We start from the raw sequence: 25835 nt of genomic DNA, 5'->3' as shown, positions 1-25835 counted from the left end.
CGGCCATCCTGCTTTGTGCCCCATTTTTGACAGGCATATCGAGTTATTTATTGGCACATTTGGCCCTGGCCAGCAACAAAAATAGTTGGCACATAATTTATGGCACATCGCGCATACGCCGCATTGCCCACATGTATCTGTGCGAAAAGGATGGCCGAATGAGTAACAGTTTCGAAATTCGAATCCATTGACGCAGGCATTTTTCATTCGATACATGTCCCGACCCAGTTGTAATCCCTTAAGCCTACACAAGTCAATTTGCCGGCATCGAGCATCGAACTTGTAGAACAATTGCCCAAGCAATCAGCAGGCAAATTGTCAAAGCAACAAATCTCTGCCGCAGGACCGATGCACAGGAAAAAATATACATCTATTACGGTTATAATTTTTAAAATAAAAAATAATATATTTTGTTAAAAAATTAGAACACCAGGTATACAAAATTATAAATATGAAAAGTTAAAATCAAATCACTTTTAAACCACTTGGATTACAAAAAAAAAAGGAAAATAGGAATTTAAAATTTAAAAAATTTAAAATTTGTCATTTAAGTATGTTAAAGAGAAAAGATTTAACTAATAATTTAATGCTGTGTACTTAACATTTTTTGATTAGATAAGTATTTCTAATCATTTTCATAAATTATGGTTTGAAAAATAATATAAATTTAGTCCACAAAATATTTATATAAACCAAAATATCTTTCTTAAATCCTCCTTATTTAACACCCTTTTTTAAAACTTTTATCCCAGTGACTTTGAGTCATTTCCAAAATCGTTACCCATTCGAATCGAATGCATCACTTGGCCGGCCAAAGGCCAAAAGAGCAGTTAAGTGGCAACTTTTCTTCCGGAGAATCGGAGATGGGATGGTCCTGGGAATGGGGTGGCCGTAATCATCAGGACAAATTGCCGGGCCACAGGCAATAATGATTAATAATGAGGCAGCTGCAGTTGCTCCGGAGCGCCGGAAAATGGCCGAAGTTTGTACTGCCGCTTGTGGCTTTATTAAAATAAATAACTAAGGTTAAGGCAGTTAAGGCGAAGGTAATCGCGACGCGACCCTTGCTACCACTTCCGTTATGAATAATAAACTTGCCGCCGTTCAAAGTTTACCGATGCCCGGGGCAAAGTTATAATTTGTCTAATTAAAAGTTTTCCTGATTAACCTGGCGGCTAACAAGGTCAGTTGGTTGGTGAGTGCAACAAGACAACGAAACAAATCAACGAGCAATGAAAACCTGTGGGGAAAACATCAAACAGCAAAATTGTAGCAGTCTAGCAACTTTGGCTGTGGTCCCTGAAGTTGACCCAAAACCTGGGGCCACGTGACTCGTGTGTGGTACATATCAACCTAATGCACATTGTTTTGCAGCTTCCCCATTTTGTTGTGGCATTCTACGTGCATTTTATTGCTAAAGTTTTTCCGGTCATGTCCTGCGGAGTTGTCATGTGCGGTGGACCGAGGAAATTGTTGCAACTAAGAAACTACAAAATATACCAGCGAAAACCAAAGGTTCTTAGCAGTCGGTAAATATTTGTAAATTATTTCAAGGCTAAGTGTGAAACTTTTTCTTTTACCAAAGTTCATTCATACCAGTTCATTCAAGTAAGAGAGAAGTCGGTTATAACCGCTAACCGAAAATCTTTATTAGCCAATATATGCATTTAAACCTTTTGGTTATTATATCCATTATCATAATATACATATTTTTAGCGGCAAATCGAGAAGATAGATTTTTAATTATTTAGGCATTTTTTCCATGTGAGTAACTTTGAAAATAATTATATGCTTGTTCGCAGAAATGTTAATAGATCAATTGGAAAGAGCAGGGCATGGAGAGAGGTCTCGTTATTGGAATGTTTTTGACTTTACTAGCGTCAGTATTAGTTAATGGAGATTTTCAGTTACAAAATGTGGTTTGCGAGTCCTTCGACGCCTCCTATTCGAGTTTCGAGCGCTGCGAGATGAAAATTATTCGACGCGGCATGGCGGCCTTCTACATGGTTTGGAAACTTTACAAAGTGCCCGTCAACAATGTGGATATTAATGTCTCACTGTACAAGAAATCAAACGGATATCGGCCATTTCTCTTCAATCAGACCCTGGATTTTTGTTACTACATGCGGAATCCCAGGGCGCATCCATTAATTTATATGATGCACAAGGTATTTTTATCAGCATCCAACATAAATCACTCCTGTCCCTATGATGTAAGTATTAAAATGTTGACATGGCAAACTAGTACCATTATTTTAAAACTTTCCCAACAGCACGATTTGATAATAAATGATTTTACCTACAAGAAGAACGATTTAAAAGATCTACCCATACCCAATGGAGATTATATGATAAAAGTGAAAGTGGCATCGGATAAAACGTATCGCGCATCTGCTAAGATTTACGCAAAAAGAGTTGATTAAAAACAGTTAAATTAATATTTTTCACACATTTTTTATCCTAAAAATTTATATTATTTGTAAAATCCAGAAATGTGTCTTCTACTGGTTTCTAAAACAGTAAACATGTACATAATACTGAATAATTAAAAAAAATCTTTAAAGCAATTTATCGCGAATCTCAATTTCATTAATCGGTTTTTGCCGTTTTTGCAATTGTTTTTTAATTGGCATTGAAATGTATACACATTACAGCCACATATAATTGTCAACATCAGAATCAATCGAGAAGTCAAACAAAAATAGCACAGCATGGCGAAAGGTCTGGTTATTGGAATATTTTGTACTTTACTCTGGTCAACACTCGTAAATGGAGCCTTTCAGTTGCAGAACGTCGTTTGCGAGTCCTTCGACAAGTCGTTCTCGGAATTCAGCCGCTGCGAAATGAAGGTCATTCGGCGTGGGGTGTCCGCCTTCTATATGATCTGGAAGTTCTATAAGGTGCCAATCAACAACTTCGATATCAATTTGTCGCTACACAAAAAATCGAACGGATATCGGCCATTTCTATTCAACCAGACCCTGGATTATTGTTACTATATGCGCAATCCCAAGGCTCATCCATTAATTTACATGATGCACAGGACCTTCTGGTCTATCTCAAACATAAATCACTCCTGCCCCTATGACGTGAGTAACTAAAATATTAAACAGGTTTTCGAAACTGAAATAAAATGCAATATTCTGTAAGGTGAACTAAAGTTTTAGCATATTTTATTAACAGCACGATATGATCGTCAATGAGTTTATCTACAAGAAGAGCGACTTGAAGGATCTTCCGGTTTCCAATGGTGACTATATGATACAACTAAAAATAGCCACTAACAGGAAATATTTTGCGATGATAAAGATTTTTGCAAAAAAGAGCGACTGAATGTGTTTCAAACTACTCTGAACACATAATATTTACATTTAATTATGTTGTTCCTTGCGCCGATTTTCCTATTTCTATTACGTTGTAATCAGAGTTCGGCTAAGATTTATTTATTCACAAAGCAAACCAATTGTATAGCGAAATATACCATTTCTAGTAATAGCATGTAATTAATTGTTATTTTTGGGTTGGCTAGCTTTGAAAATTGTTTTATAATTGGGGACTTTGAAATGTCTATTGTAAATACAAAACTGTACTATATAATACCAAACAACTCAATCAGTCAAACTATAAAAGCAGAAAAACAAGAATATAGAGGTATTCAGTGGCAAAAAGTTTTTATGAATCCATAAAAGTTAGTTGTTAAAATTGCGATTTATATATATTTGAACCATTTAAGTTATTAATTACTAAATTGGTTGAACATAATACATTTTAAAAAGCTTTCATATATTTAACGTTTTTACTCCTTAGTTTTAACAAATAAAAGTTAATGTTTTGAAGAGAAACTTTTGCTATTCACTGTGGATTGAGAGATATATATCTTTATTTACGACAAATTACTCAGTCCGGTTGATTTAGTTATAATGGCAGTGAGCAATCCACCCGAAATGAGATCAAATTGTCACCAAAAGCGCAAAAGCGCAGCACTCAACATGAAGTTTTTGGCCATTTTCAACCTGATTTCGACTGTGGTATTATTTCCTGGCCTACAAGGAGCCCATTTTCGGTTCACCAACTTTCATTGCAACAGTCTGGATCCACAGTTCGTGGAGGTCAAGGAGTGTTTCCTGAAGATGGTGAGCCGAAATGTAGTGGGTATGAATTTCCACCTGGGGATTAAATACGACAAGCCCATTAATAAGATCCAGTTCAACCTGAGCATATTCCGAAAGTCGAATGTATACAGGTTGTTTCTGGTCAATCACACCATTGACTTTTGCTACTATATGCGAAGACCAAAGCAATATCCGATTTTCTATATGTTTCACGACTCTTTAATGGCCGCCACCAATGCCAATCACACGTGTCCATATGCCGTATGTATACCGTTATTACTATTTGGTTAATAATCACATTTTTCGACCCATAGGAGAAGGATATTTATGTGCGGAAAATGACATTCAATGAGCAGACTGTGAGAGACCTTCTTTCCTTCCTACCCGAAGGCGAATACAAACTAGTTGTATCTGTGAGTGCTTTTGGAGTCTGGCGGTTACAGGTCAACGTCTACGGGCAGCGTGATTAATTTAGTGATTATTAACATAAGTACCGAAAACAGTTTAAAATTAAGTAAAATCGTCAAAATCTATTTTAATCAATCAAAGCAAACCAGCCGTTAAATAGAGCCGTTAAAAACCCGAGCCAGACATTCAAATAGTTCAGTTATTTCCATCGATGAGACAACATGAAAGATCGCCTATTGAATTTAGTACTCCCCATTTTAATCGCATTGGATTGGAGCGAGGGGAAAGTTTTCAGAGTCAGCAAAATGGAGTGCCGCACCTTGGATCCTTCGTTTACGTACTTTAAGACCTGTAAAGTTATTCACAGGGAAAATGGTCGAGCTGCTCTTTATGTTAATGAGGTGATTCTATATAAAGATCCCATTGACGATATCCTTGTAAGTTTGAAAGTGAACTCTTTTTTTAAAGATATAGAAAAATGTTTTCTAGCTAAATTTGGGAGTATTCAAAATAGCCAAAAACCGCCGCTTTCAGTTTCTAAATGAGACTTTGGACTACTGCCTTTTTAGTCGACAATATTTGGCCAGTGGATTTTTCGGATTTTTGATGACACCTTTAATGAAAATTTCAAATTTAAACATCACCTGTCCCCTGCAGGTGAGAGTCGATGCGGTATTAGAATGATTATCCCTTACTCAAAGTAAAACCCACAGCCACAGCCAAACATCATTTTCAATGGTTTTCCCGTCGATGAAAACACAATTAAAGAGATTCCCATCCCGAACGGTGTTTATATGTTCCAAATGCGAACGTCCATGATGAAGAAATGGAGAACAGACGTGAAGGTCTATGCCACTCGTGTTGATAAATATTCTGAATAATTTTAAAAATAATTAAATTAATACATGTAAATTTATCGCTTTTTCTTATTCGACAAAAAAATAATTTCTTCGTTTGAAAAATATTTTCTACCTTTTTATTTAAATACATTTTTAAATAATTACTTTAATTTCGAAACACAAAACAATGGGTTATATTATTATAATCATAATTATTATGGTTACTTACATAGTAACTACACAAAACCGAAATGTAAAAAAGGCACATTCGACACAAGTTAAAAATTCAACCACATTAGTTGTGCGGCGCTTTACATAGTACGGTATCATTAAAATAATTCGAAAGTCCCGCCATTTAGTTTTTAATAATAGTCACTTAAATTTTAAAAACTGTATCGATAATATAGATATATACAGTTTGTTCCTACAGCTTTTACTACTAAACAATATTCAGAAACCCCTAGAACCTGCATAAAATATTTTAATCGTCTAAAATCGTCGTTAATTTGTATCTTCGGCTATTGAAAGTGTTTGCAGTATTATAAATGATTATACCCTCATATAACATTCCATAATCCTAGCAACCTTGTCATGGCAACCAAAACTGTTTACTTGACTTCCGGCCGCAAACTTCACTTCTCATTGACAAAAGCCGAACATTGAAACAAACTGATTTCGAAAACTCCTAAAGAAATTTTTAATCTGCACAGAGCAAAAATGCTGAACTTTGTGTATCCGGAGGAGATGTACCTCTTCGTGGAGAGCATTCGTCCGTTCGAGGTGCGCGAAGTGGGGAGCCCCAAGTGGCTGGAAGTGCACGAGATGATCATTAAGCTGAGCCAGCAGGCCTCCTTGGAGCTGGCCGAGAAGCGCGAGGAGGAGGTCAAGGAGTTCCTCATCTCGCGCGACAAGCTGCGTCTGCTGATCCACGAGGCCTATTGCGTGACCCTCTGGAAGACTCGGGTTCTGCCGCATCTCCTGGAGATCGATCCCAATCCGCAGGCCACGTTCCTCATCTACACGGTGCTCTATCACGAGGCTGCTTTGGTGGCTCTCCTGGACGTGTGCCTCTACCATCCCAGTGGCTGTGAGACGCTTCAGGAATCGGTGCTGGATTTAATTGATTACTGCGCCCAGGCGGTTTCCCAGGTGATTGGCCTGGTTAGCATGGGTTATCATGAGAACGAGTCCAAGTTGGATGTGGATGAGGCGGTGCTCACGGAGCTGGAACGCCAGAAACGTGACTTTATCTATAAGATCGGACTGCGCTGCATCTCCGTACTGAATTATCTGGCTGATAATGTGGGTTTGTTTCATCTGAGCGCCGCACGCCGTATGCTGGTTACCCATGACATCCCTTGGCTCATGGCGGATGTTTTGTGTTTTCGGTAAGTAAGGTTAGAGCCCTGCATGAATGGGTTCAATGAATTATTTTAAATATTTTGTTTTATATGAATGAATTAATTAGAATTTTCAGTTTAATAGAATTGAATGAATTTGAATTTTGAGTTTAATCGAATTGAATGAATGAATGGCATTCATTTTAAAATAATTCAAAAGACAATTTCTTTAGAAGAAGAAAGGGCCATCATTTTGTGATTAAATCTGCCTGAATTTTATTTTCCAAGCAGTTAACATTGATTTGTTAAAAATTTTCACTTTTTGTTCTTAAAGGAAAGCACAAAAAAAAACTGGCAAATTCAAAAATTGTATAAAAATTATTCATTCATAGTTCAATTCGAAATGAATTAGAAAAATCTGAAATTTCAGAAATTTACCATGATTAAACAAAAATTGAATGAGTCACGCAGGGCTCTAGTAAGGATCTTGAAGGTTCCCGGAATATGTATTTAATTTTCCTATTATCTTCTTAGTCCCTGGCAACGGAAGACTAACAAGGGAATGCAGAAGTTCATCGACGAAAAGTGGACCAATGTGGATGACGTGGCCAAGATTTGCAAGCCGGAGGCTCAGGCCTGGTTTTGTGTGCGACAGCTTCTCCTAAACGCCGAGATCATGGAGAACTACGCCTTCAACGAGGCACGCTGCAAGCAGTTAAACAAGGTTAGTTGTTAATCAACCAATTTTAAAGCACTAACTTACGATGATTACTTAGCTTCTCGGCTTAATGCACGAGACTTTGATGGACCAACTGCCGCCGCTTATTGAACTTAAGATGTTCCTCAGCCGCTTGACACTCAGCGGCAATACGGCCAAGTCGCAGACTCTCCTGCTGGAGGACATTCCGCAGATCCAGGAGGAGCTGATAAAGGATGTGGAGGAAAGCGGCGGCTTCTACCAGATAGCTCAGGATCAGGACTCGGTGTTCCTGAGCAAGAACAAGGATGATATCTGTGCTATGGCCAGTCGCCTGAGCAAAGCCTATGGCACGGATCTGCTCTGCGAACTGGAGCAGAACATGGAGGATCTCAAGGTGGATGAGCCAAAGGATGCCGGAGCGGGTGGCGATGGAGGAGGAGAGCAGCATAGCTGTGCCACCTGCCAGGAGAAGGCCAAAAAGAAGTGCGCCGGCTGCAAGCAAGTGCACTACTGCTCTCGGTGGGTTCGATTTACAAGCTTATAAGCTAATTTCAAAAATAATTAATACATTTCTGTATTTTTTAGTGACTGCCAGCTGAAGGATTGGCCGCAGCACAAGATCGTCTGCCTTAAGAACTAATGCTAACCCAATTGTAATTACAAAATTCGCTTGATTAGAATTGAACATTCCAAAAATGTAAAAAGGTCAACTTTCTTTTATTTTCATCTGGATTCAGGTGCATTACGTTTTATTTTCAATTAGCGGAATAGCTTAAAAAAAACTTTCACGTAGTCTCTCATTCAGCAGACAGGGGACAGCCGTTTAGTTTAGCTGTTCTGCCTGAGATGGTCCTTAACCACGTCCAAAGCGGGTGTCTCCTCACCGAAATCCTTGATCACGACCACGGAGCAGCCGCACACCTTGCGGGGCTTGCCCTCCTTGTCGATCTTGCACAGGCCGGACCACTCGCCCAGCTTCTTGTGCGAGTCCACGCGGATCAGGGGGATCTGGTGCTCGTTGCACAGGGCGGTGACCAGCTTCTTGTAGTTGGGCTCGTCGAAGGACTCGGCCAGGATGCAGAGGACAGCCTGACGCCTGTGGGGGTGAAGAAAGTGGAAGCAGTTAGGATTATTGTTCTCTTAATAGTTGATAATTAAATGCAGCTTGCTCTGCTGACATTTGCTCAGTAATTGGAAGGTTTTTAATCAATATAAATTCATAAACACGGACCAATTAATTTCATCATAGGCACAAAACATCAGCAAATGCAAGCTACATAAGATGGTAAAACTTCTCGAGACTAAATCTACAATTATTATTCTATTTATCTTACTATCTTGTTTTAGAGATATGGCATTTATATATAAGCCAACAAATATTTCTTTGCTCTTTTTAGGATGAAAATTATGTGATAAATACTAATAATAAATTAATTCTGCCCTATAAATTTATGATCAGAAAAGAATACATATAAACAGAAAATGCACAAGTTAGATTTCGTGAAAATAGGTTATGTAGAACTCAAACCGGCAATTTTCAAAACGTGGTTTTCAAAACATTTGTACTCAAAGATTCACAAATTATATATATGATATACTTGTTAGTTTTTAGCCCCCTAAAACCAAACTGGAATTATTTATACTACAAAACTAGCATTGCTAGACTTCTTCATCAATTAAAAACCTAAGAAGTGTATGACCATCTTGATTGCAAGATTTTTAGACTACTCACTTGTCCAGGGCCTTGCAGGCCTGGTGGATGCCATGGACGAGTCCATCGGCGATCAGGGACTTCTTCAGGACCTCCTGCAGGGCGGTGTTAATGTCCATGGCGCCATCGAGGACGGGGGCTGCGGAGGGAACATCACTGCGGCGGGGAGAACAGGGTAAATTAGCATTTTATCATCGCTCAAATAACATCTCGCCTCGAAAAACTCTCTTCAGCCTTGCTTGTTCAGTAATTGGAGAATTTATAATCAATGGAAATTCATAAACACGGACCAATTAATTTCATCAACAAGCGGTTCGCCAAGCAAGGCATAAATTGCGTTTTTCGTCTATGGAACAGGCACTTACACATCAACGTCGGCCATTGTTTAGCGGTTCGGGATGCACTGCACTGGGAATTAAAGGTAAAGGGTTAGTATTAATTAGGATGCCTTGCATTTCGACGAGTTATTTTTTTCACTTCTGTACCTTTTGACAACCGGAAAGAAAGAGAAAAAAAGTTGGTTGGGTGATGGCGATGTGAGTTTCCAGCTATCGGCCCACTATCGATAGTGGCTGCAGAGCCGCAATTAGAAACTATCGATAGTTGCCATGAAATTTAACGCCCGTTCACACTGGAGTCCAGTTTAGGATGCGTCTAGACGACAAGTATATGATACAAAAATTATAAATTGGTCTTAGTAGATGTTGTGTAGAATCATAGTAATCCCTAAACTGTAAAATTGCTGAATTTTGGTCAGCTGTTCATTACAACATCAACTTTTGAAAATTTTGTTAAATGTTGTCACTTTATTTTACTAAAGGTTATGGCAACTCTGCAACATTTTATTATGTATCGATAGTCTAAATATTATTACTATTATTAACATAACAATTAATAGCCTTCTCTCATAGAGTCCCGTGTGAAACGGTTGGGATTTTTGACAAATGTGAAGCTCGTGTTCCCACAGAGCTAATCCATCATCCAATAACAGCTGACTGAAGAGCAGTTGCTCAGCTCAACATTAACGAAGGGGGATTTCAACTCGGCAAAACTGTCGTAAAATTGCGTTCTTTTAATTTTATTGTAGAATAATACAATAAATAGAATAAGAAATTAGTTTAAAAAATCTGTGAACGTTTATAACGAGTATGCATACATATTGCTGACTGGGGGGAGCCTAACCTCCCGTACCCCACACTCCGCTCTTACTAACTGCCTAGCCAATATTAATATGAAAAATTTGTAAACAAACCCAAATTTGTGCTGTTTTTGGTATTTGGAACTTTATAAAAGTACAAAGGACACTTTTAATTAATATTAGTTATATTTACGAAGTGCTGAACAAATTTTGACACTTTGCTGCCAGCATTGATGTTTTCGTACGCACAACAGCTTACATTTTGTCCCACACAAAGCAACCAGCTTGCGAACGCTTTTGCGCTCATAACAAACTACAAATATTTAAAAAAAAACCCAAAAAACAATGAGCTGAAGTATTATTTAATTTTTTCCCGCCATCGATTTGATTTGTTCTCGCAGTCATCGTTCCAATTTTCACAGTCAAGGGGAAGAATTCAGAGTTGCACCGACAAAACATCGCCTAACTATCGCATAAAAGAGCCCGTCAAAGTCCGTCAAAATTGGATGGCGGTCTAACTGGGAAATTTTCGGAACGGCAAAACCTTACGGACCATCCGTTCAACGGATGGTAGATGGTGGATGGAGCTCTGTGGGAAGACCCTATAAAACTTCAATTTTCTCTGCTCCCGACGAAAGTTTAGCGTTTTTTGGTCATCCTCTCCCCGGCGCGAGTCCAGAAAAAACTCAAGTTGGGGCGGCGATTTGGAGATTTCTTGTTGTTGCAAGACTTCGTCTTTCTTCGGTCTTCCCAACCGATGATTTTAATTTTTTTTTAGCGCCAAGCCAGCTAGAATTTAGCGGTGCGCTGGATATTTGGACGGTTTTTTTTTCTGTTCGCTGAGATGCCGGGGATTACTTTCGCACAACAAAATTTAACAAACTGATAACCGTTATTTAATAGATACTTAGACATATTAGATTACAAAAAGCTTGCAGAAATTCCGTCCCGAATTTCAGCAGCATTCCCCAAACTCTCTTGACGGATAGACTCCTCCTCGTTCTGGTTGGGAGATTCGTCATTATCCTCTTCAAACTCTGTCATATACCCATTCCGTCGTCGGCAAAGATTGTGTAATAAACAGCAAACATTGATAATTTTGCACACAAATTGTGGATCATAATGTAATGTTCCTTAAAGGCATCTGAATCTACTTTTTAGCAGACCAATAGTCCTCTCAACAATATTCCGAGCTGCTGCGTGCTTTAAATTGTATACATTTGTACATGCTGCATACTTTCTTTTTGCGGACTACGATTAGGCGTTAGCACAAACAGTTCCAACGCATATCCTGAATCTGCTAATACAAAGAAACTACTGGTTGTAGAGAAAAATTCTCTTGTTCTACTGTTGTTCCAAATAAAGGAATCATGACATGATCCTGGATGTGTAGCATTAAATTTAAATGTGTAGCAAATTATAGTTGCATATTTAAAACGAAATCCGAATCGCTAGACAATGAACTAGCCATGTCTTCATACAAACTTACCACCATTGCATTTATGCTGAAGTAGCCGTTACGATTCAATTATAATTATGGGTCTTTAACTGGTTTTATAATTTTAACGTGAGTTCCATCCACACACTCAATTACATTTGGAAATGAAAATTTTTTAAAGATGTAGTCCTCCAATTGATCTATCTTAACCGGCGTTTGTTGGGTGGAAATGTTTTCAGGCCACACGCAGTCCAACGCTCCCACCACTTTGTGCAAAATTTTGGAAAATGTGCTCCTTCCAATACTGACATCGTCATCCTTCGCCACCCCCAGTTCATACGACCCGATTGCTAGGAACCGAAAAACGGCCGCAACCTGGGTAATATGGGAAATTAAGGGGTGTTGTAGGGTCCAACTTCGTCTACAAGAATTGTCAACAATTCCTTGTCGACCCGGTAAGATTGTATAAATCTGAAAATCTTACATTTTTTAGCTTTCGATACTTGCAATTTTTAATTAATGCTAGCTTACTGTCGATCTGAAATGTTAAAAATATCAGAATTGTTCCTTAAGTGCCTTCTATTGCGGCTTGTGTTTAACAACTGTCTCCTTCTCAATTCGTTGTTTGCCAAAACGTGTAAAAACATTTTAAGTCTACATGGACTAAAAATATATATGGGATGAAAACTTTTAAGTCCATGTATAGCCCTATTTAGCCATTTTAAAGCCATTATTCCTTAAATCAAGGTCAATGGACTTAAATTAAGGACATTTTTTTTTCTGAGGGCATGTTAAAATCATCGCTATTTTTCATAGAAATTTGCTAGTGACTGAGCGCTTGGTGTTCAATTTTTGGAATTCATTGCCAAAAAGGTGATGAATGGAACTGCAGGGTCAGTAAGCGAGCCGAGCAAACGAACACCGAAAAACTGTTCGTCGGCTGAGTGCGAGTAAAATGTTTGTACGAACAATTCAATCGGTTGCTCTCTGATTTATTGCATAAAGTCTGAGAAAAACAGTTGTTTGGGGACTGTCAACAGTTATTTGCGAGCTATGCTTTTAAATATTTGCTTTTACTTATATTTCCAGAAGCGAAGAGGATATGGATCTAATCGCCGAGGTTAAAGCCCACCCATGCCTGTACCAAAATAGTGGGTACACTAAAGCCCGAAGGGCAAAGGCATGGGTGGAAGTGGCAAGGACGGTCAAAAGAACCATTGGGTATATTTTATAGGTATTTTATATTTCGATTTAGACAGCCATAATTTTATATCCACAAAAAGTTTGTGCCAAAAACGGTGGGCCCTGCAGAGGAAGGAGTATGTGGCCTTCCTCAAAAGCAACAGGGAGTACCGGTACCGCAAGGAACTACATTTCCTAAAGGACTACATGCGGTAAGCAATAAATAAGGTGACGGAGGCGGGTCGATGAGCTATCTTACTTGATCGATATTAAATATTTGGTTTTATTCCTTTCTCCAAAAACGCAGAGGATCATGGCCGTTGTGGCAAGCCACCCGTGCCTGTACCAAAGTTGTGGCTCCACAAAAGCCGGAAGGGCACAGGCATGGGTTTTATTTCTGTTTTCAGAAGCGAAGAGGATCTGGCTCTTATCGCCATTGTGGCAGGCATGGGTTTTATTCCCGTTTTCAGAAACGAAGAGGATATGGACTTAATCGCCGAAGTTAAAGCCCACCCATGCCTGTACCAAAATAGGGGGTACACCAAAGCAGGAAGGGTACAGGCATGTGTGAAAGTGGCAAAGACGGTCGAAAGAACCGGTGGGTTTATTTTATAGGCATTTTATATTTCGATTTAGACAGCCACAGTTTTATATCCACAGAAAGCTCCTGCCGAAAACGGTGGGCCCTGCTGAGGAAGGAGTATGGGGTCTTCCTCAAAACCTGCTGGGAGTATAGGTACCGGCAGGAGCTGGTTTTCCTTAAGCGGCACATACATTTTTATATAAAAAGGTACACCTTTAAAGCAGCTGTGTGCAGAAGCTATTATAAGAAACTAATTAAAGGGTTCATAATAGCCGAGAAATGTTGCCGGACATTCCGTTTTATGCTGCTGTCATACATTACGTAATCACAATTTCGGCGATTTTGGTTCAGTTTTCCCTTCATTTTAAAGTAGATCAAAGCTTAATTTTGCCATACAGATCAATATGATTGGAAGCGCAGCAGCTCGAAAAAGATGAGAAATGAGTTTATGGTCGACGTAAGTTGGCTGTATAGTAAAAACTCGAAAAAAAATATGTTGAAAAATCATTATGAGTGCCAATTTAAATTTACATCCTTCCGAATAAAACAAGCCCAAATTCACCGAAAATTGAATTTATGGTGGATTTTTAAAGTTCGGATTTATTTGTGCAATTGTGCCGTTATGATCTACGCATATATATTTTTTTTCTTAGATTTCAGCAATGAAAGAGATGGTTGGTATGTGTTTGAATTTTATTTAACCTAAAAGAGTTATTCCACACCACGAGGTCCCTTGCAGGGATCGAACTGTGCGGGTTCCTTCAAAGGCTGTGAGTCTGAGTGGACTGATCTACGCATACGATCATATGTCTCGTATTAAGAAGCATTAAGTGTGACCGCTCAAAGAGAAAATACCATACTCACAATACCGTCAAATGGCGCTGGTAAAAATGCGATAAGTACGTCAAATCAGCGTCGATGAGTTAGCAACAAAATTGGAACGGTGGAGTTTGAAACACTGAAGCTATTTTAATTTTGAAAATTTTCTCTATTTGGCTCCCGAATTGAACGCCTTCTGTCCAGTATCAATAGTCAAAATATCGGAATTTATTTACATAATAATTTTAGAAAAATTTTCTGATTTTTATGTATCTACAATAGCATGAGGAATGCTGCAGATGCGGGGGCGGGAAAAATGTTTTTTTAATGGCTATTAAGTGGAAAAACCATTTCCTATAAAGTCATTGTAAGCAACATCTACTGAGACCTACTAAGAAAGTTTTAAAGTGCGCGGTGTACTGTTTGATTTAATATGTTTTACTTTACCGTCATCGAAATGTATCATAAGCTTTTAGCAGAACAAAATTGATCACTGATTACTGACCCACCAGTGATCAGTGATCATGTGGTTCTGCTAGACCAATAAAACCATGCTACATGCCTTGACACACTACCAAGAAAAATATTTTTCGACTAGTTTAACCCCTAGCCGACCTGAGTACTAGGCTTTACAAAAGTGCAGTGCATTCCACGCGTTAGCCAAAGATACTTGACCCATGGCACCTGGTAACACTGAGATAAACAATCCCAAAAAATCCCAAACGCCCGCAACTCGCGCTTCCGAGCATAACCGCTATTACACTAATTCCGCCTATAAATACTCGCGACTACATCTGATTCTCCCCCGGATAGGATAGCGCTTGAACCGAGTTGAAGGCCCACGCTGGAGATCTGAAGTGCAATAACTTGTTTATGTTTACATAAGAAGGCAGCCGAGGCAGCAGCAGCAACAACAACAACGAGGAGAATGACGAGCACGCTACAGTAAGTTGCGTCTGTAGTGGGGTTTTATTATTAACAAAAGAAAAAAAGTAATGAAAAAACACCCACCATGTGCTCCCGATTCTCGTGTCGCACATACACACACGACTATATAATTGCCGAAAAATTTACAGCGGCATGTGAAAATCGTGTGCTTCGCTTGTCTGTGTGCGCGTGTTGGCTTTCGTTATCTGGAATTTAGAAGCTAGATTCTAGATTCAAGAGTCTCCAAATGTTGATCCGTAAGATACAACACAAAATACGGGCTCAGGGGGTCTGCCCGGCACTTGAATGAATTAAAATACATATGTACATATATCCGGCCGTGTTCTTCGGCACTACGAACTCTCGAGCCCCGAAATATGCGACTGATAAGGAGGGCGAATTCTTGGCAACAACTACAAACATAATCGTAAACAAGACCACACTATCGTCCCAAAAATTGATTATGCCTAGAACGAAACTTGGCTGTTTGATAGAAGATTATGGGAGTGTTTAGAGATAGAGGTAATATTTTCTTGGCTAGGTAAAAATAACGACTGTTCTTCTGAAGACCCTCTTAATATGATTTGCCAAAATATGACGATTATAATAAATTCTAATGATAATTTCTTAAGTCAATACTTTTACTATTCCAAACTATCCCACATCCCAATTTTGATATCGATTGTACAAGTATTGTGGTCTTGAGAGCGATTTAAGACCGACTTAATGTGATTTGCCAAAATATGCCGATTATAATAAATTGTAATGATAATTCCTTAAGACAATACTTTTACTATTCCAAACTATCCCACATCCCAATTTTCATATCGATTGTACAAGTATTGTGGTCTTGAGAGCGATTTAAGACCGACTTAATATGATTTGCCAAAATATGCCGATTATAATAAATTGTAATGATAATTCCTTAAGACAATACTTTTACTATTCCAAACTATCCCACATCCCAATTTTCATATGGATTGTACAAGTATTATGGTCTTGAGAGCGATTTAAGATGCGAATCTTAAAAAAGAGCCAAAGATACTAAATATAAAACCCTCTCTGTACGGATTTGCCAAAATATGACGATTATAATAAATTATAATAATAATTCTTTAAGACAATACTTTTACTATTCCAAATTATTCCACATCCCAATTTTCATATCGATTGGAAAAATATTATGGTCTTGAGAGCGATTTAAGATGCCTGATACGAAATATAAGACCCTCTCTGTACGGCCGTATGCCTAATATTCCGACTGCTAGTCTTCTTCCACTGGGGGTAGGGCTATCTCTGAGGTTCATCGCCAGCTGATTGCGCTGAAAGCTCTTGCTGTGCTCGATGTTGAATGGAATCCGCAATTGGGCGCATTAGCATCAGACCCTCAGGCGAGCAACATGTGCGATCGTATCAGCAGCAACGTTAGGTTCGGGCACTCTACACCTCTGCTAGCCATCGAAATAAGGGAGATAACACTAATATAATTTCTATTTCCCACAGAGAAGGAATCCTGGTGGGTTGCGGCAATCCGCTGCTGGACATCTCCGCCGTCGTCCCCCTGGACTTCCTGCAAAAGTACTCGATGAACGAGGACGATGCCATCCTGGCCGAGGACCGACACATGCCCATTTACGGGGAGCTGGTCGAGGGGTACCAGGCGGAATTCCTGGCCGGTGGATCCGTCCAGAACTCGCTGAGGATCGCCCAGTGGATCCTGCGCCAGCCCAGGGTGGCTGTATTCTTCGGCTGCGTCGGCGAGGATAGGTACGCCAATATCTTGAAGGAGAAGGCCCAATCCGCCGGACTGGACGTCCATTACCAGGTGAAGAAGGACGTGCCCACGGGTACCTGTGCCGTCCTGATCACCGGCACCCACCGGTCGCTCTGCGCCAATCTGGCGGCGGCCAACAACTTCACCATCGATCACCTGGAGGAGCCCAGCAACAAGGCTCTGGTGGAGAACGCCCTGTACTACTACATTTCGGTAAGTGCAGATAAACCGTAGAATCGAAGCCGGAAGTAATAACTAAATGACCCAGCGGGAAGTAAGTTATAAAGCGATTGCATACCAAGGAGATTAGGGTCTAATATCAGTGAAAGTTTCTCGATTGATATGAAGTAGAGCCCTGCATGAATGGATTCAATGAACTATTTTGAATTTTTTGTTTTATATGAATGAATTAATTCGAATTTTGGGTTTAATAGAATTGAATGAATGAATGGCATGAATTTTGTGGTTAAATCTGCCTGAATTTTATTTACTATCCAGTTAACATTGATTTGTTAAAAATGTTCCACTTTTTGTTCTCTAAAAAAGGCACAACAAAATCTGGCAAATTCCAAAAATTCATTGAATTTATTCACTCATTCATTCAATTCGAAATGAATGAAAAAAACATTCAATTTATTTGACATAGAATTGAATTAAACAAATAGAAAATTTCATGGCATACCAGGATAAAACAAAAATTGAATAATTCACGCAGGGCTCTAATATGAAGATCTTAGATCGAAAATAACTAAAACAGTAAATAATATTTACCCAGATAGGAGAAAACATTTTGGTCTAATTATTACCCTAACAACGGATTGGATTTACCTTGAATTATGATTGTAAAAAACTAATATGTAATTATAAATAGGAAGTTATTAAGATAACAAGTGTTTCGTTACTAATTTAAACCCCATTAATACTTTTATAACCGAAATTCAAATGATTAATCTGTTCCACTTTCGCAGGGCTTCTTCTTGACCGTTAACCCGCCGAGCATTATGCAGGTGGCGGCCACCGCCCACGCCAATCAGCGACCGTTCCTAATGAACCTCAGCGCACCATTCATATCGCAATTCTACATGGCACCGCTGCTGGCCGTCCTGCCCTACGTGGACATCATCTTCGGCAACGAGTCGGAGGCCCAGGCCTTCGCCGAGGCCCAGAGTTGGCCCAGCGGGGATCTGCGCGAGATTGGCAAGCGTCTGGTGGCGCTGGACAAGCTGAATCCGGCGCGGCCGCGCATTGCCATACTCACGCAGGGCTGCGATCCCGTCCTGCTCATCCAGCAGGACTCGGTGCAGGAGTTTCCGGTCACGAAATTGGCGGTGCATGAGATTGTCGATACCAATGGCGCTGGGGATGCATTCGTTGGAGGTTTCCTGTCGCAGTTTGTGCAGGGCAAGCCGCTGGACGTCTGCATTCGGTGCGGCAACTACGCCGCCGGGCACATCATCAAGAATCCCGGATGCACGTACACTGGCGAACCGGAGTTCGTCGAGTAGAACCGCCGGAAACGGAAGCTACCGAAACCTTATACACACACACGAAGACACAGATGAGATGGAGGCAAAGCGCAGCAAGATTTGCAATTGTTAATTAAGTAAACGAGAGTGACTAAGACATTTTGTTAACACGATAATTGTTTGTACATATAACCCACACACTCAGACACACACAAAAGCATACACATGTGGAATGACATGAACAAATAGCGAGAGTGAGGCTTGTGTCTTCTAGATAGAGCAATATTCGAATTTAAATTGATAATAAAACAAAAGTGACACACGCGAGCGAAACACAAAAGTCAACTGTTTGCACAACTTGAAATCTTTGTTTTGTATTTCAGATAAGAGGTGTTAATAACCCAAGCGGTGTTATATTTCCCCACCTTTATATATCGGGTCTTTTATCAGATTGGAATTTAAATGGCTCAAGAAAGATTAAATTATATATGTGATTAATCTTTCTTTCTTTCACTTGCTTATTCATTATTCTGGATTACAAGTCCCATAAATTTACACCATTTACACCATTTTATTAGACAACTAAGAGATAAAATAATCTAAGCAGTTTTATAGCTACTGTAAATCTAATACTACAAATGGTTAACAGGTCCTAAAATGTCCAACATTTTTGATAACTATGGCTCATCAGCAGATAAGATTATTAGCAACAAACTGATACGTCATATAGATAGAAATGCTGAGTATCAGACCACTCATCGTTAATAAGGGCGGGATGAAACCACACAGCTGTTACAATTCGACGGATCAGCCCCATAAATTCTCAACCAATTGACCCAACAACAGATTAGATTATCAGCAACATGCTTTGACTAGTTTATGAATACAAAACAAAGTGCTAAATATTAGAAAAACTTACGTTAAAAAATACAATGTGCTTTTGAAAATATTCCTTCTTTTTTTTTTGGCTATACAAAAGACAACTGTTGTGTACGTTGTTTACCTAAATCTAAAATAGAACTTGTTGTTTGCCCTGCCGACTTGTGACATTGAACCCGAGATCCGTGGCACTAGTCGATCAGATAGCCCCGGATGAAGGGCAGGCCCGTTGGCACCCGCTTTTGATAGCGCACATAGTCCGACTGGAAGAAGTTGAGCAGGGAGTACTCTTCGACGTAGACGCGGTCGTGGAAGAACAGCCAGCTGACCAGTGTGTAGATGCATATGCAGATGGGATTGAGGAGCACGATCTGGGTGCCGATGGACCACCAGAACCAGCCGACATAAGAGGGGTGCCGGCAGAGGGCGTAGATCCCGCTGGTTATTAGCTTGTGATCCGAGTGCTTCTCATCCTGGACCTGTAAGGGATAAGGAAATTAGAAAATTACTAATAATGTAGTAAGGTCTACCATTTTCAGGGTTCTGAAAGTGACACACATGTTAAAAACATGAAAAATTTTATTTTACAGTGTGAGCAAAATTGTTGACTTGTGTGTCAAATACAAAAGTGTTAAAATGTGAAAAATAATTGCTAGCACACACAGCTCACTTGTGTTTTTTACTCAATGTGTTTTTAACACGACGTGTTTTTTACACACTGTATTTTTAACACAAATGAAAATTACATTTTACTGACATTAACAAGTCGAAGGGAAAATGAAAAACCAATATGTTAGTTTTAACCATTTCAAAGCATATATGAATTCTTATACTCCCGTAAAACCGTTTTAAATATTTTAATGTCAAAAACTTATTGTGGTAAAAAAACATGTCGTGTTAATAACACGTCGTGTAAATAACACAAATGACATGTGTGAGTTATTTATGTTTCCAACATATGTAGGATCCAATTTTTTACACACAAGTCAATAACCCTGACCATTTCCCAAGCCAACTAACCAAATGTGTGAAGCTCCGTCCTGCTGTGATGATGGCCGCCTTGCGAACCACCTCGCCAAACGAGCACAGCACCACGCCCACCAGCCAAATGTGTCCGTATCTCTTGAACTCCGGCAGGAAGTAGACCTCCAGGCTGAACTCGATCCAGCTGGCTGCAGCGGCCAGGCCATAGTGCACCGAGTGGTTCAGCATGAAGGAGTCGAGGCTCAGGGTGCGTGGATTTGCACAGGCGATGACCAGGAACTCCGAGTAGTGGAAGAAGGACATGAAGCAGCCGTAGACGCCGAATTGCTGCCATTCGCTGGGGGCAAAGCAGATGACCAGCACGCTGACGGCCATGGCGAAGCCCAGGAAGGAGGCCCTGATGGCCACCTGTGCAGAAATGGTAGAAATGGTAAATACCACCGATAAGGTTTAGCTACTCCAACGGGTGACTCACCTGGTAGTCGTGGTTTCGCAACACGAACCGTATAATCATGTTGATCAGGGCGTAGTACAGAACCGGACCCCAGAGGACGGCGCCCCACACCTGGGGCACCAGTCCAAAGTGGATCTGGGGCACCGAGGGGATCAGGATCAATGCAGCGGTGATCGCAAAGCAATACAAACTCAGGCGGCCTTCGGAACAGAGGCTGGAGCAGCGTGGGGAGCCTCCACTCCCGGGGGCGGGGACGCGGGGGCTATTTGCACACATGATCGAGGGATCAGGACTCTATTTGTGCTGCTAGTGTGCGCCAAAACACGTAAAATGCGGATTTTCAAAACATTTGCTCGGTTCAGTGCGTCAAAATGTAAATAAACCGGCAAAGGTTCCGATAACGATAGGCAGAACAGTGACCTACTGCTATAAGGGATTCAGTAAAGCTAAAATCATTTGCAAAATTTAAAACCAATTGTACAACAAATTCGTCAAAACAATATTTTAAAATTGTTTCTGAATAATAAAATGATTTAAAAAAAATCATAGTCAAATTAAACAATTCTTTATTAACCAGTACCCACTGTAGCTAAAAACGATAGTTAGCATTTCAAAAAAGCAATCGATATGTGGTAGCTTTACGTTTATATAAATTATGCCTAATAATTAAGAAACAATTAAAAAAATAATAATTTAGATCACAAATTTTTTTAAAATAAATGGTTTTTCATTCAACGACATTTCATCGATATTTCATCGATAGTCTGATGAACGGCTGTTAACGGCGCCGTGCAGGTTATGTAAAATAAGAAGTACAATTTTGGAGATCAATTAAAAACCCATAGAATATTAATAACTTGCTGCTAATAACCAACCATGGTCTTCCTGAATCTGCCCCTTTTGGTGCGAGCCCGAGGTCCCGATGAATTCTGGCGGAAGAGGCGCATCTTTAAGCTGGCAGCGGTACGTTCTTTTCTCTTCTCTTTCAAATCTCAAAATAACAATAAAGAAATGCGTAATGTTTACTTCCCGCAGCACTACAGGAGCCGCACGCGCAATGTCTACTCCTTCGCCATAAGAAGTGTCCATAGGGCACTGGCCTATGCCACCAAAGGACGAAAGCTGAAGAAACTGGACATGGCGCAACTGTGGAGCACCCGCGTGGAGGCGGGTTGCCAGCAATATGGTGTGGGTTTGGAAACCTTCAAGGACGGCCTGGCGCGCTCTGATATCCTGCTCAACAAGTGGGTAGCACTGAAAGATGCCTTTATCGATTAATCAACTGTAATTCTTTGCAGGAAAGTCTTGTCTGATCTGGCCATTTGGGAACCCCGTTCCTTCGAAGCTCTGGTCAAGATCTCTCGGGAACGGGCCGCCGTCGAAGGAATGCCCGATATCAAGCGGAGGTCGGCCTTTAACCAGGTTTACGGCCTGAGCAACATGAAGTTGGATTAATTTAGGCTTAAGTAGGGAACGAAAATATAGATTTTTGTATATTTTAACGAATGATAAGGAATCTTTTTTGGGATAATACTAGAATATTGTAAAATTACTTTGTGGGAAGAGACAGATTTCCTTTTAACTAAAAATTGTTTGCCAAAATTATATAACTCGATATTTGACTTTTATAGTACCGAAATTCAAAACCCATAATATGGTCTAATATAGCAAAGCTATTTTATTAAGTTTCAATGGTTTGCAATTTATTTAAGGAGTGTTTTTCACTCAATTCAACATTTAAATATTTCTAAATGGAATTTTTTAACTTATAAAATGTAATAATACTTTTATTTAGAAGAATTTTCTTGTGACATCGGCCTCAAATTTGGGCTACCTCTTTTGTATATTTTTTTTTAGCACCTTTGACTAAAAACGATATGTACCCACCACTTTTGCAAGATAATGCACCTTGAGAATCACATCAAATGTAACCTTTTAATACATTTTAACAAGTAACTCGAAATTTATTGAATGGCGGTCCATGCGCAATGCAAACAAAAATATTGCATCAGCGTTTATTGTAGTTCTGGTTTCGGTTTCGGGCTTGTGGGTGTGTGTTACGTACTAATAGAAAACATAGAATTCATAGAATTGTGAGACAGTTGCCGGCGGCGAGCTCTACTCCAGCTTGGCCAGGATGTCGGATTCGCGGAAGAGGAACAGCTCCTTCTGGTCACCCTCCAGGTTGACCTTGGTGCCCCCGAACTCGGGCAGCAGGACGCGATCGCCCTCCTTCACGCCAATGGGAATGTGACTGCCAGTTGTCTGCGGATTTAGTTGGATGATTACTCTCTGCGCAGAGATAATGGCGAAATACTTACGGCATTACGAGTACCGGGGCCCACGGCCAGAACGGTGCCCTCGAGAACTTTGCCCACCGACTTCTCCGGCAGAACGATGCCGCCTTTCGTCTTGGTCAGCGCCTCGGCCCTCTGGATGAGGATGCGGTCCAGCATGGGGATGATCTTCTTGATAGCGGCGGCCTGCGAAGCATTAAGGGAGCCCCCACAATTAACCCATGTTTCGTGCTTCTCTCATTGATTACACAACATCCCGGCAAAAGAGAAGTGGAATCTTCGTGGAATCTTCTCGAAAATCGTAGACACCGCTCCGATTTCCAAATCTCTGTTCTATGCACTGCTGAGCAACACAGTCTTAACTCACCATTTTAGTTATTAAATGCAAACTGGAGCGCTTGTGAAAAGTTTAAGAGTGAACTTTTTACTTGACCACACGTGCCGGCGTAACTTCGATAGATGCGAAATCGGATAGATGACAATCGTCGGTGTGACCAGGTCATGTCTTTCGAATCCCACTAAATATGGATTTGTTTGAATACACTTAGAAAATTTAAGAACAGCTATTTCAAGTAAGTGTAAATGTTTTTATGATTATAATTTTTTCCATTTTTAATTTTTTTTAATCTTTTTAAGCTGAATATGCAAGTGAAAACTAGGTTTTGCTGGACGATTGCCTTTAAACTTTTTTAATTTATTCCACAGAAATGTGTTTGAACTTAAATTTACATTTCGGTGTCACAGAAACCGTTACAAAATTACCATTTAAAAACTTATACAGAAAGTCAGAAATAAAACAAAACTGTAAGTTAAAAATTTCGAAAGAAATGTCACAGAAACCGTTACAAAATTACCATTTAAAAACTAATACAGAAAGTCAGAAATAAAACAAAATTACAAGTTAAAAATTTCGTCAGAAATGTCACAGAAACCGCTACAAAATTACCATTCTGAAACTAATACAGATGGTAGAAAGTAAAAAACACTAATACAATTTTCCTTACGCATAAAATAGTCGATTTTATTGATGCTAAACCTTGTGGGTTAGCAAGTGAGCTTTAAGCTTGCCGAGCTGCGAATAACTCTTGGGGCAGATAGAACACTGGTACGGTTTTTCTCCAGTGTGCGTTCGCAGGTGTACATTGAGGCTGGAAAGACTTGAGAAACTCTTTGTACATTGGATGCAGTTGTACGGCCGTTCGCCTGTGTGCGTTCGCAAGTGCAGCTCAAGAATGGAATTCCGGGCAAAGGTCTTTGAGCAGTGAGAACACTTAAACGGCCTTTCGCCCGTGTGGATTTGCAAGTGCCGCCCAAGCGCTGATTTCTGGGTAAAAGCCTTGGAGCAATGCGAGCACTGGAACGGTCGTTCGCCGGTGTGTATTAGAATATGTTTCTCGAAAGGTGATATGTACTGAAAGGTCTTCGGACAGTAGGAACACTTAAACGTTGTATCTTCCGTGTGCGATTTCAAGTGTCGCTGGAGATAGGTGTCGTGTGTGAAAGTCTTCTCACATTGGGTACACTGGAACGGTCGCTCTCCCGTATGGATTCGCATATGGGCCTGAAAACTCTCAGGCGTTATAAAAGACTTGGAGCAGTGGCTGCAATTGAGCGGTCGTTTTTCCTTGTGCTTTTGAAAATGTCTCTGCAGGCTTGAGCTGTATGGAAAGGCCTTCGAGCAGAGGGAACACTTAAACGGCAATTCCCCAGTCTCTGAGTGCGTTAGCAGGTGTCGCTGAAGATAGATATTGCGGTCATATGTCTTCTCACATTGGGTACATTTGAAAGGTCGCACGTCATCTACATCATCGTCAGAATCTCTATCTCCCTCCAAACCATCCTCATCCTCCTCCAGCTCGATCTTCATATCGCTTGGATCAACCTCGCACTCCAAAGTACGAGTGTTTTCATCCTCGGATACGTCTTCTTCGATCGGCTCGTTTTTTACTGGGCATTCCAACGGTTCCTTCTCCAACAGTTCTTCGACAACTTCTTCCTTAATTCTGACCACAACCTGTTGAGAAGCCCCATCAGTGTCCTCAATTCCTTCGAGTAAATTCTTGTCCAGTGGTTTCTTCATTTGGTGTCCTGTCTCGTCCGTTTGCTTTATCTCAAAAGCATTTTGTGCATCCTGCAGGCACATTGACACCTCCATCACTCTGAAAATCAAAAATAGAATATCAGTTAATTAAACTGAAGCACAAATTTGTATTCTCACGGTTTTATTTGCGATTTTTAATGCACATCTAAGCGTTTTAAATGGTTTGTTTACATCTTCGAAATTTTGTTAGAGATGTTAAATGTGTGTGCTGCCGTCGATACTTTAGTGATGTCACTATCGAATGAGCATTTAACAAAATGAGCAAGTAAAAGCCTCTTCCCATAGAGTCCATCCGTTTGAAACGGTTGGGATTTTTGACGAATGTAAAACTCGTGTTCCCACAGAACTCCATCCACCATCTACCATCCAATAACAGCTGACTGAAGAGCAGTTGCTCAGCTCAACAGTAACGAAAGGGGATTTCAACTCGAGAAAACTGTCGTAAAATTGCGTTCTCCTAATTTTATTGTAGAATAATACAATAAGTAGATTAAGAAATTAGTCTATAACATATCCTACAACGAGTATGCACACATATTGCTGACTGGGGGGAGCCTAACGTCCCATACCCCACACTCCGCTCTTACAACGCCTCTACCTAGCTAATAGTAATATGAAAAATTTTTAAACAAAACCAAAAAATAATGCCTCAGTCACAAAATGCTCCAGTCGCTGAATGCTCC

General features: G+C 40.1%; 11 protein-coding genes and 2 non-coding genes across 13 annotated transcripts; 7 read left to right on the top strand and 6 right to left on the bottom strand.

Annotated features, from left to right (window-relative positions):
- The first annotated feature begins 1835 nt into the window (after positions 1-1835).
- LOC108064055 (uncharacterized) lies at positions 1836-2423 on the top strand. The gene is made up of 2 exons (XM_017151391.2): positions 1836-2213; positions 2274-2423. The coding sequence occupies exons 1-2, from the start codon at positions 1836-1838 to the stop codon at positions 2421-2423; spliced, it is 528 nt and encodes a 175-aa protein (XP_017006880.1).
- A 288-nt stretch (positions 2424-2711) lies between these two features.
- On the top strand, positions 2712-3333 carry LOC108064059 (uncharacterized). The gene is made up of 2 exons (XM_017151395.3): positions 2712-3089; positions 3184-3333. The coding sequence occupies exons 1-2, from the start codon at positions 2712-2714 to the stop codon at positions 3331-3333; spliced, it is 528 nt and encodes a 175-aa protein (XP_017006884.3).
- Positions 3334-3567: 234 nt separating this feature from the next.
- LOC108064068 (uncharacterized) lies at positions 3568-4714 on the top strand. Its single transcript, XM_017151409.3, has 3 exons — positions 3568-3688; positions 3808-4373; positions 4427-4714. The coding sequence occupies exons 2-3, from the start codon at positions 3921-3923 to the stop codon at positions 4580-4582; spliced, it is 609 nt and encodes a 202-aa protein (XP_017006898.2). The 5' UTR covers positions 3568-3688; positions 3808-3920; the 3' UTR covers positions 4583-4714.
- Positions 4715-4731: 17 nt separating this feature from the next.
- Positions 4732-5401, top strand: LOC108064069 (uncharacterized). Its single transcript, XM_070215164.1, has 3 exons — positions 4732-4957; positions 5010-5177; positions 5234-5401. The coding sequence occupies exons 1-3, from the start codon at positions 4742-4744 to the stop codon at positions 5399-5401; spliced, it is 552 nt and encodes a 183-aa protein (XP_070071265.1). The 5' UTR covers positions 4732-4741.
- Positions 5402-5984: 583 nt separating this feature from the next.
- Positions 5985-8250, top strand: Zmynd10 (zinc finger MYND-type containing 10). The gene is made up of 4 exons (XM_017151407.3): positions 5985-6747; positions 7234-7423; positions 7476-7918; positions 7985-8250. Exons 1-4 carry the CDS (start codon positions 6077-6079, stop codon positions 8037-8039), a joined length of 1359 nt encoding a protein of 452 aa, XP_017006896.3. The 5' UTR covers positions 5985-6076; the 3' UTR covers positions 8040-8250.
- Positions 8074-9600, bottom strand: RpS12 (ribosomal protein S12). Its single transcript, XM_070214885.1, has 3 exons — positions 9476-9600; positions 9132-9266; positions 8074-8495 (listed from the first exon to the last, which is right to left on the bottom strand). The coding sequence occupies exons 1-3, from the start codon at positions 9490-9492 to the stop codon at positions 8228-8230; spliced, it is 420 nt and encodes a 139-aa protein (XP_070070986.1). The 5' UTR covers positions 9493-9600; the 3' UTR covers positions 8074-8227.
- On the bottom strand, positions 8579-8649 carry LOC123003474 (small nucleolar RNA U18). Its single transcript, XR_006412605.1, has one exon. It is a non-coding gene; the product is annotated as a small nucleolar RNA U18 (small nucleolar RNA).
- Positions 9349-9419, bottom strand: LOC123003475 (small nucleolar RNA U18). Its single transcript, XR_006412606.1, has one exon. It is a non-coding gene; the product is annotated as a small nucleolar RNA U18 (small nucleolar RNA).
- Positions 9601-14963: 5363 nt separating the features above from the next.
- On the top strand, positions 14964-18801 carry Adk2 (Adenosine kinase 2). Its single transcript, XM_017151403.3, has 3 exons — positions 14964-15215; positions 16701-17184; positions 17940-18801. Exons 1-3 carry the CDS (start codon positions 15199-15201, stop codon positions 18474-18476), a joined length of 1038 nt encoding a protein of 345 aa, XP_017006892.1. The 5' UTR covers positions 14964-15198; the 3' UTR covers positions 18477-18801.
- Positions 18802-19284: 483 nt separating this feature from the next.
- Positions 19285-21159, bottom strand: Icmt (isoprenylcysteine carboxylmethyltransferase ste14). Its single transcript, XM_017151404.3, has 3 exons — positions 20776-21159; positions 20337-20708; positions 19285-19795 (listed from the first exon to the last, which is right to left on the bottom strand). The coding sequence occupies exons 1-3, from the start codon at positions 21028-21030 to the stop codon at positions 19508-19510; spliced, it is 915 nt and encodes a 304-aa protein (XP_017006893.3). The 5' UTR covers positions 21031-21159; the 3' UTR covers positions 19285-19507.
- Positions 21160-21509: 350 nt separating this feature from the next.
- Positions 21510-22260, top strand: mRpL20 (mitochondrial ribosomal protein L20). Its single transcript, XM_017151405.3, has 3 exons — positions 21510-21717; positions 21790-21998; positions 22053-22260. The coding sequence occupies exons 1-3, from the start codon at positions 21631-21633 to the stop codon at positions 22207-22209; spliced, it is 453 nt and encodes a 150-aa protein (XP_017006894.2). The 5' UTR covers positions 21510-21630; the 3' UTR covers positions 22210-22260.
- A 427-nt stretch (positions 22261-22687) lies between these two features.
- On the bottom strand, positions 22688-23565 carry LOC108064064 (10 kDa heat shock protein, mitochondrial). Its single transcript, XM_017151406.3, has 3 exons — positions 23419-23565; positions 23076-23237; positions 22688-23019 (listed from the first exon to the last, which is right to left on the bottom strand). Exons 1-3 carry the CDS (start codon positions 23419-23421, stop codon positions 22873-22875), a joined length of 312 nt encoding a protein of 103 aa, XP_017006895.1. The 5' UTR covers positions 23422-23565; the 3' UTR covers positions 22688-22872.
- Positions 23566-23680: 115 nt separating this feature from the next.
- Positions 23681-25383, bottom strand: LOC108064058 (zinc finger protein OZF-like). Its single transcript, XM_044395890.2, has 2 exons — positions 25270-25383; positions 23681-25210 (listed from the first exon to the last, which is right to left on the bottom strand). Exon 2 carries the CDS (start codon positions 25204-25206, stop codon positions 24082-24084), a length of 1125 nt encoding a protein of 374 aa, XP_044251825.2. The 5' UTR covers positions 25207-25210; positions 25270-25383; the 3' UTR covers positions 23681-24081.
- Positions 25384-25835: the final 452 nt, after the last annotated feature.

The sequence above is a fragment of the Drosophila takahashii genome, chromosome 3L (assembly GCF_030179915.1).
Source record: "Drosophila takahashii strain IR98-3 E-12201 chromosome 3L, DtakHiC1v2, whole genome shotgun sequence".
In the NCBI taxonomy this organism is placed as follows: Eukaryota; Metazoa; Arthropoda; class Insecta; order Diptera; family Drosophilidae; genus Drosophila; species Drosophila takahashii.
The sequence above is the reverse complement of the archived record's forward strand: the minus strand, read 5'-3'. Positions and strand labels throughout refer to the sequence as shown.

What these genes read in the sequence shown, in the direction of transcription:
- LOC108064055 (XM_017151391.2), top strand. Translation starts at nt 1,836, where the DNA reads ATGGAGAGAGGTCTCGTTATTGGAATGTTTTTGACTTTACTAGCGTCA. An exon ending in ATCACTCCTGTCCCTATGAT is followed by an intron (nt 2,214 to 2,273) that starts GTAAGTATTAAA and finishes CTTTCCCAACAG; the next exon opens with CACGATTTGATAATAAATGA.
- LOC108064059 (XM_017151395.3), top strand. Translation starts at nt 2,712, where the DNA reads ATGGCGAAAGGTCTGGTTATTGGAATATTTTGTACTTTACTCTGGTCA. An exon ending in ATCACTCCTGCCCCTATGAC is followed by an intron (nt 3,090 to 3,183) that starts GTGAGTAACTAA and finishes TTTTATTAACAG; the next exon opens with CACGATATGATCGTCAATGA.
- LOC108064068 (XM_017151409.3), top strand. Translation starts at nt 3,921, where the DNA reads ATGGCAGTGAGCAATCCACCCGAAATGAGATCAAATTGTCACCAAAAG. An exon ending in ATCACACGTGTCCATATGCC is followed by an intron (nt 4,374 to 4,426) that starts GTATGTATACCG and finishes TTCGACCCATAG; the next exon opens with GAGAAGGATATTTATGTGCG.
- LOC108064069 (XM_070215164.1), top strand. Translation starts at nt 4,742, where the DNA reads ATGAAAGATCGCCTATTGAATTTAGTACTCCCCATTTTAATCGCATTG. An exon ending in ATCCCATTGACGATATCCTT is followed by an intron (nt 4,958 to 5,009) that starts GTAAGTTTGAAA and finishes AATGTTTTCTAG; the next exon opens with CTAAATTTGGGAGTATTCAA. An exon ending in ACATCACCTGTCCCCTGCAG is followed by an intron (nt 5,178 to 5,233) that starts GTGAGAGTCGAT and finishes TAAAACCCACAG; the next exon opens with CCACAGCCAAACATCATTTT.
- Zmynd10 (XM_017151407.3), top strand. Translation starts at nt 6,077, where the DNA reads ATGCTGAACTTTGTGTATCCGGAGGAGATGTACCTCTTCGTGGAGAGC. An exon ending in GCGGATGTTTTGTGTTTTCG is followed by an intron (nt 6,748 to 7,233) that starts GTAAGTAAGGTT and finishes TTATCTTCTTAG; the next exon opens with TCCCTGGCAACGGAAGACTA. An exon ending in GCTGCAAGCAGTTAAACAAG is followed by an intron (nt 7,424 to 7,475) that starts GTTAGTTGTTAA and finishes ATGATTACTTAG; the next exon opens with CTTCTCGGCTTAATGCACGA.
- RpS12 (XM_070214885.1), bottom strand. An exon ending in GCCTGCAAGGCCCTGGACAA is followed by an intron (nt 8,496 to 9,131) that starts GTGAGTAGTCTA and finishes TCACCCCCACAG; the next exon opens with GCGTCAGGCTGTCCTCTGCA.
- Adk2 (XM_017151403.3), top strand. An exon ending in CCCTGTACTACTACATTTCG is followed by an intron (nt 17,185 to 17,939) that starts GTAAGTGCAGAT and finishes CCACTTTCGCAG; the next exon opens with GGCTTCTTCTTGACCGTTAA.
- Icmt (XM_017151404.3), bottom strand. Translation starts at nt 21,030, where the DNA reads ATGTGTGCAAATAGCCCCCGCGTCCCCGCCCCCGGGAGTGGAGGCTCC. An exon ending in TGCGAAACCACGACTACCAG is followed by an intron (nt 20,709 to 20,775) that starts GTGAGTCACCCG and finishes ATTTCTGCACAG; the next exon opens with GTGGCCATCAGGGCCTCCTT. An exon ending in GACGGAGCTTCACACATTTG is followed by an intron (nt 19,796 to 20,336) that starts GTTAGTTGGCTT and finishes TATCCCTTACAG; the next exon opens with GTCCAGGATGAGAAGCACTC.
- mRpL20 (XM_017151405.3), top strand. Translation starts at nt 21,631, where the DNA reads ATGGTCTTCCTGAATCTGCCCCTTTTGGTGCGAGCCCGAGGTCCCGAT. An exon ending in GCATCTTTAAGCTGGCAGCG is followed by an intron (nt 21,718 to 21,789) that starts GTACGTTCTTTT and finishes TACTTCCCGCAG; the next exon opens with CACTACAGGAGCCGCACGCG. An exon ending in TCTGATATCCTGCTCAACAA is followed by an intron (nt 21,999 to 22,052) that starts GTGGGTAGCACT and finishes AATTCTTTGCAG; the next exon opens with GAAAGTCTTGTCTGATCTGG.
- LOC108064064 (XM_017151406.3), bottom strand. An exon ending in GCCCCGGTACTCGTAATGCC is followed by an intron (nt 23,020 to 23,075) that starts GTAAGTATTTCG and finishes CTAAATCCGCAG; the next exon opens with ACAACTGGCAGTCACATTCC.
- LOC108064058 (XM_044395890.2), bottom strand. Translation starts at nt 25,206, where the DNA reads ATGGAGGTGTCAATGTGCCTGCAGGATGCACAAAATGCTTTTGAGATA.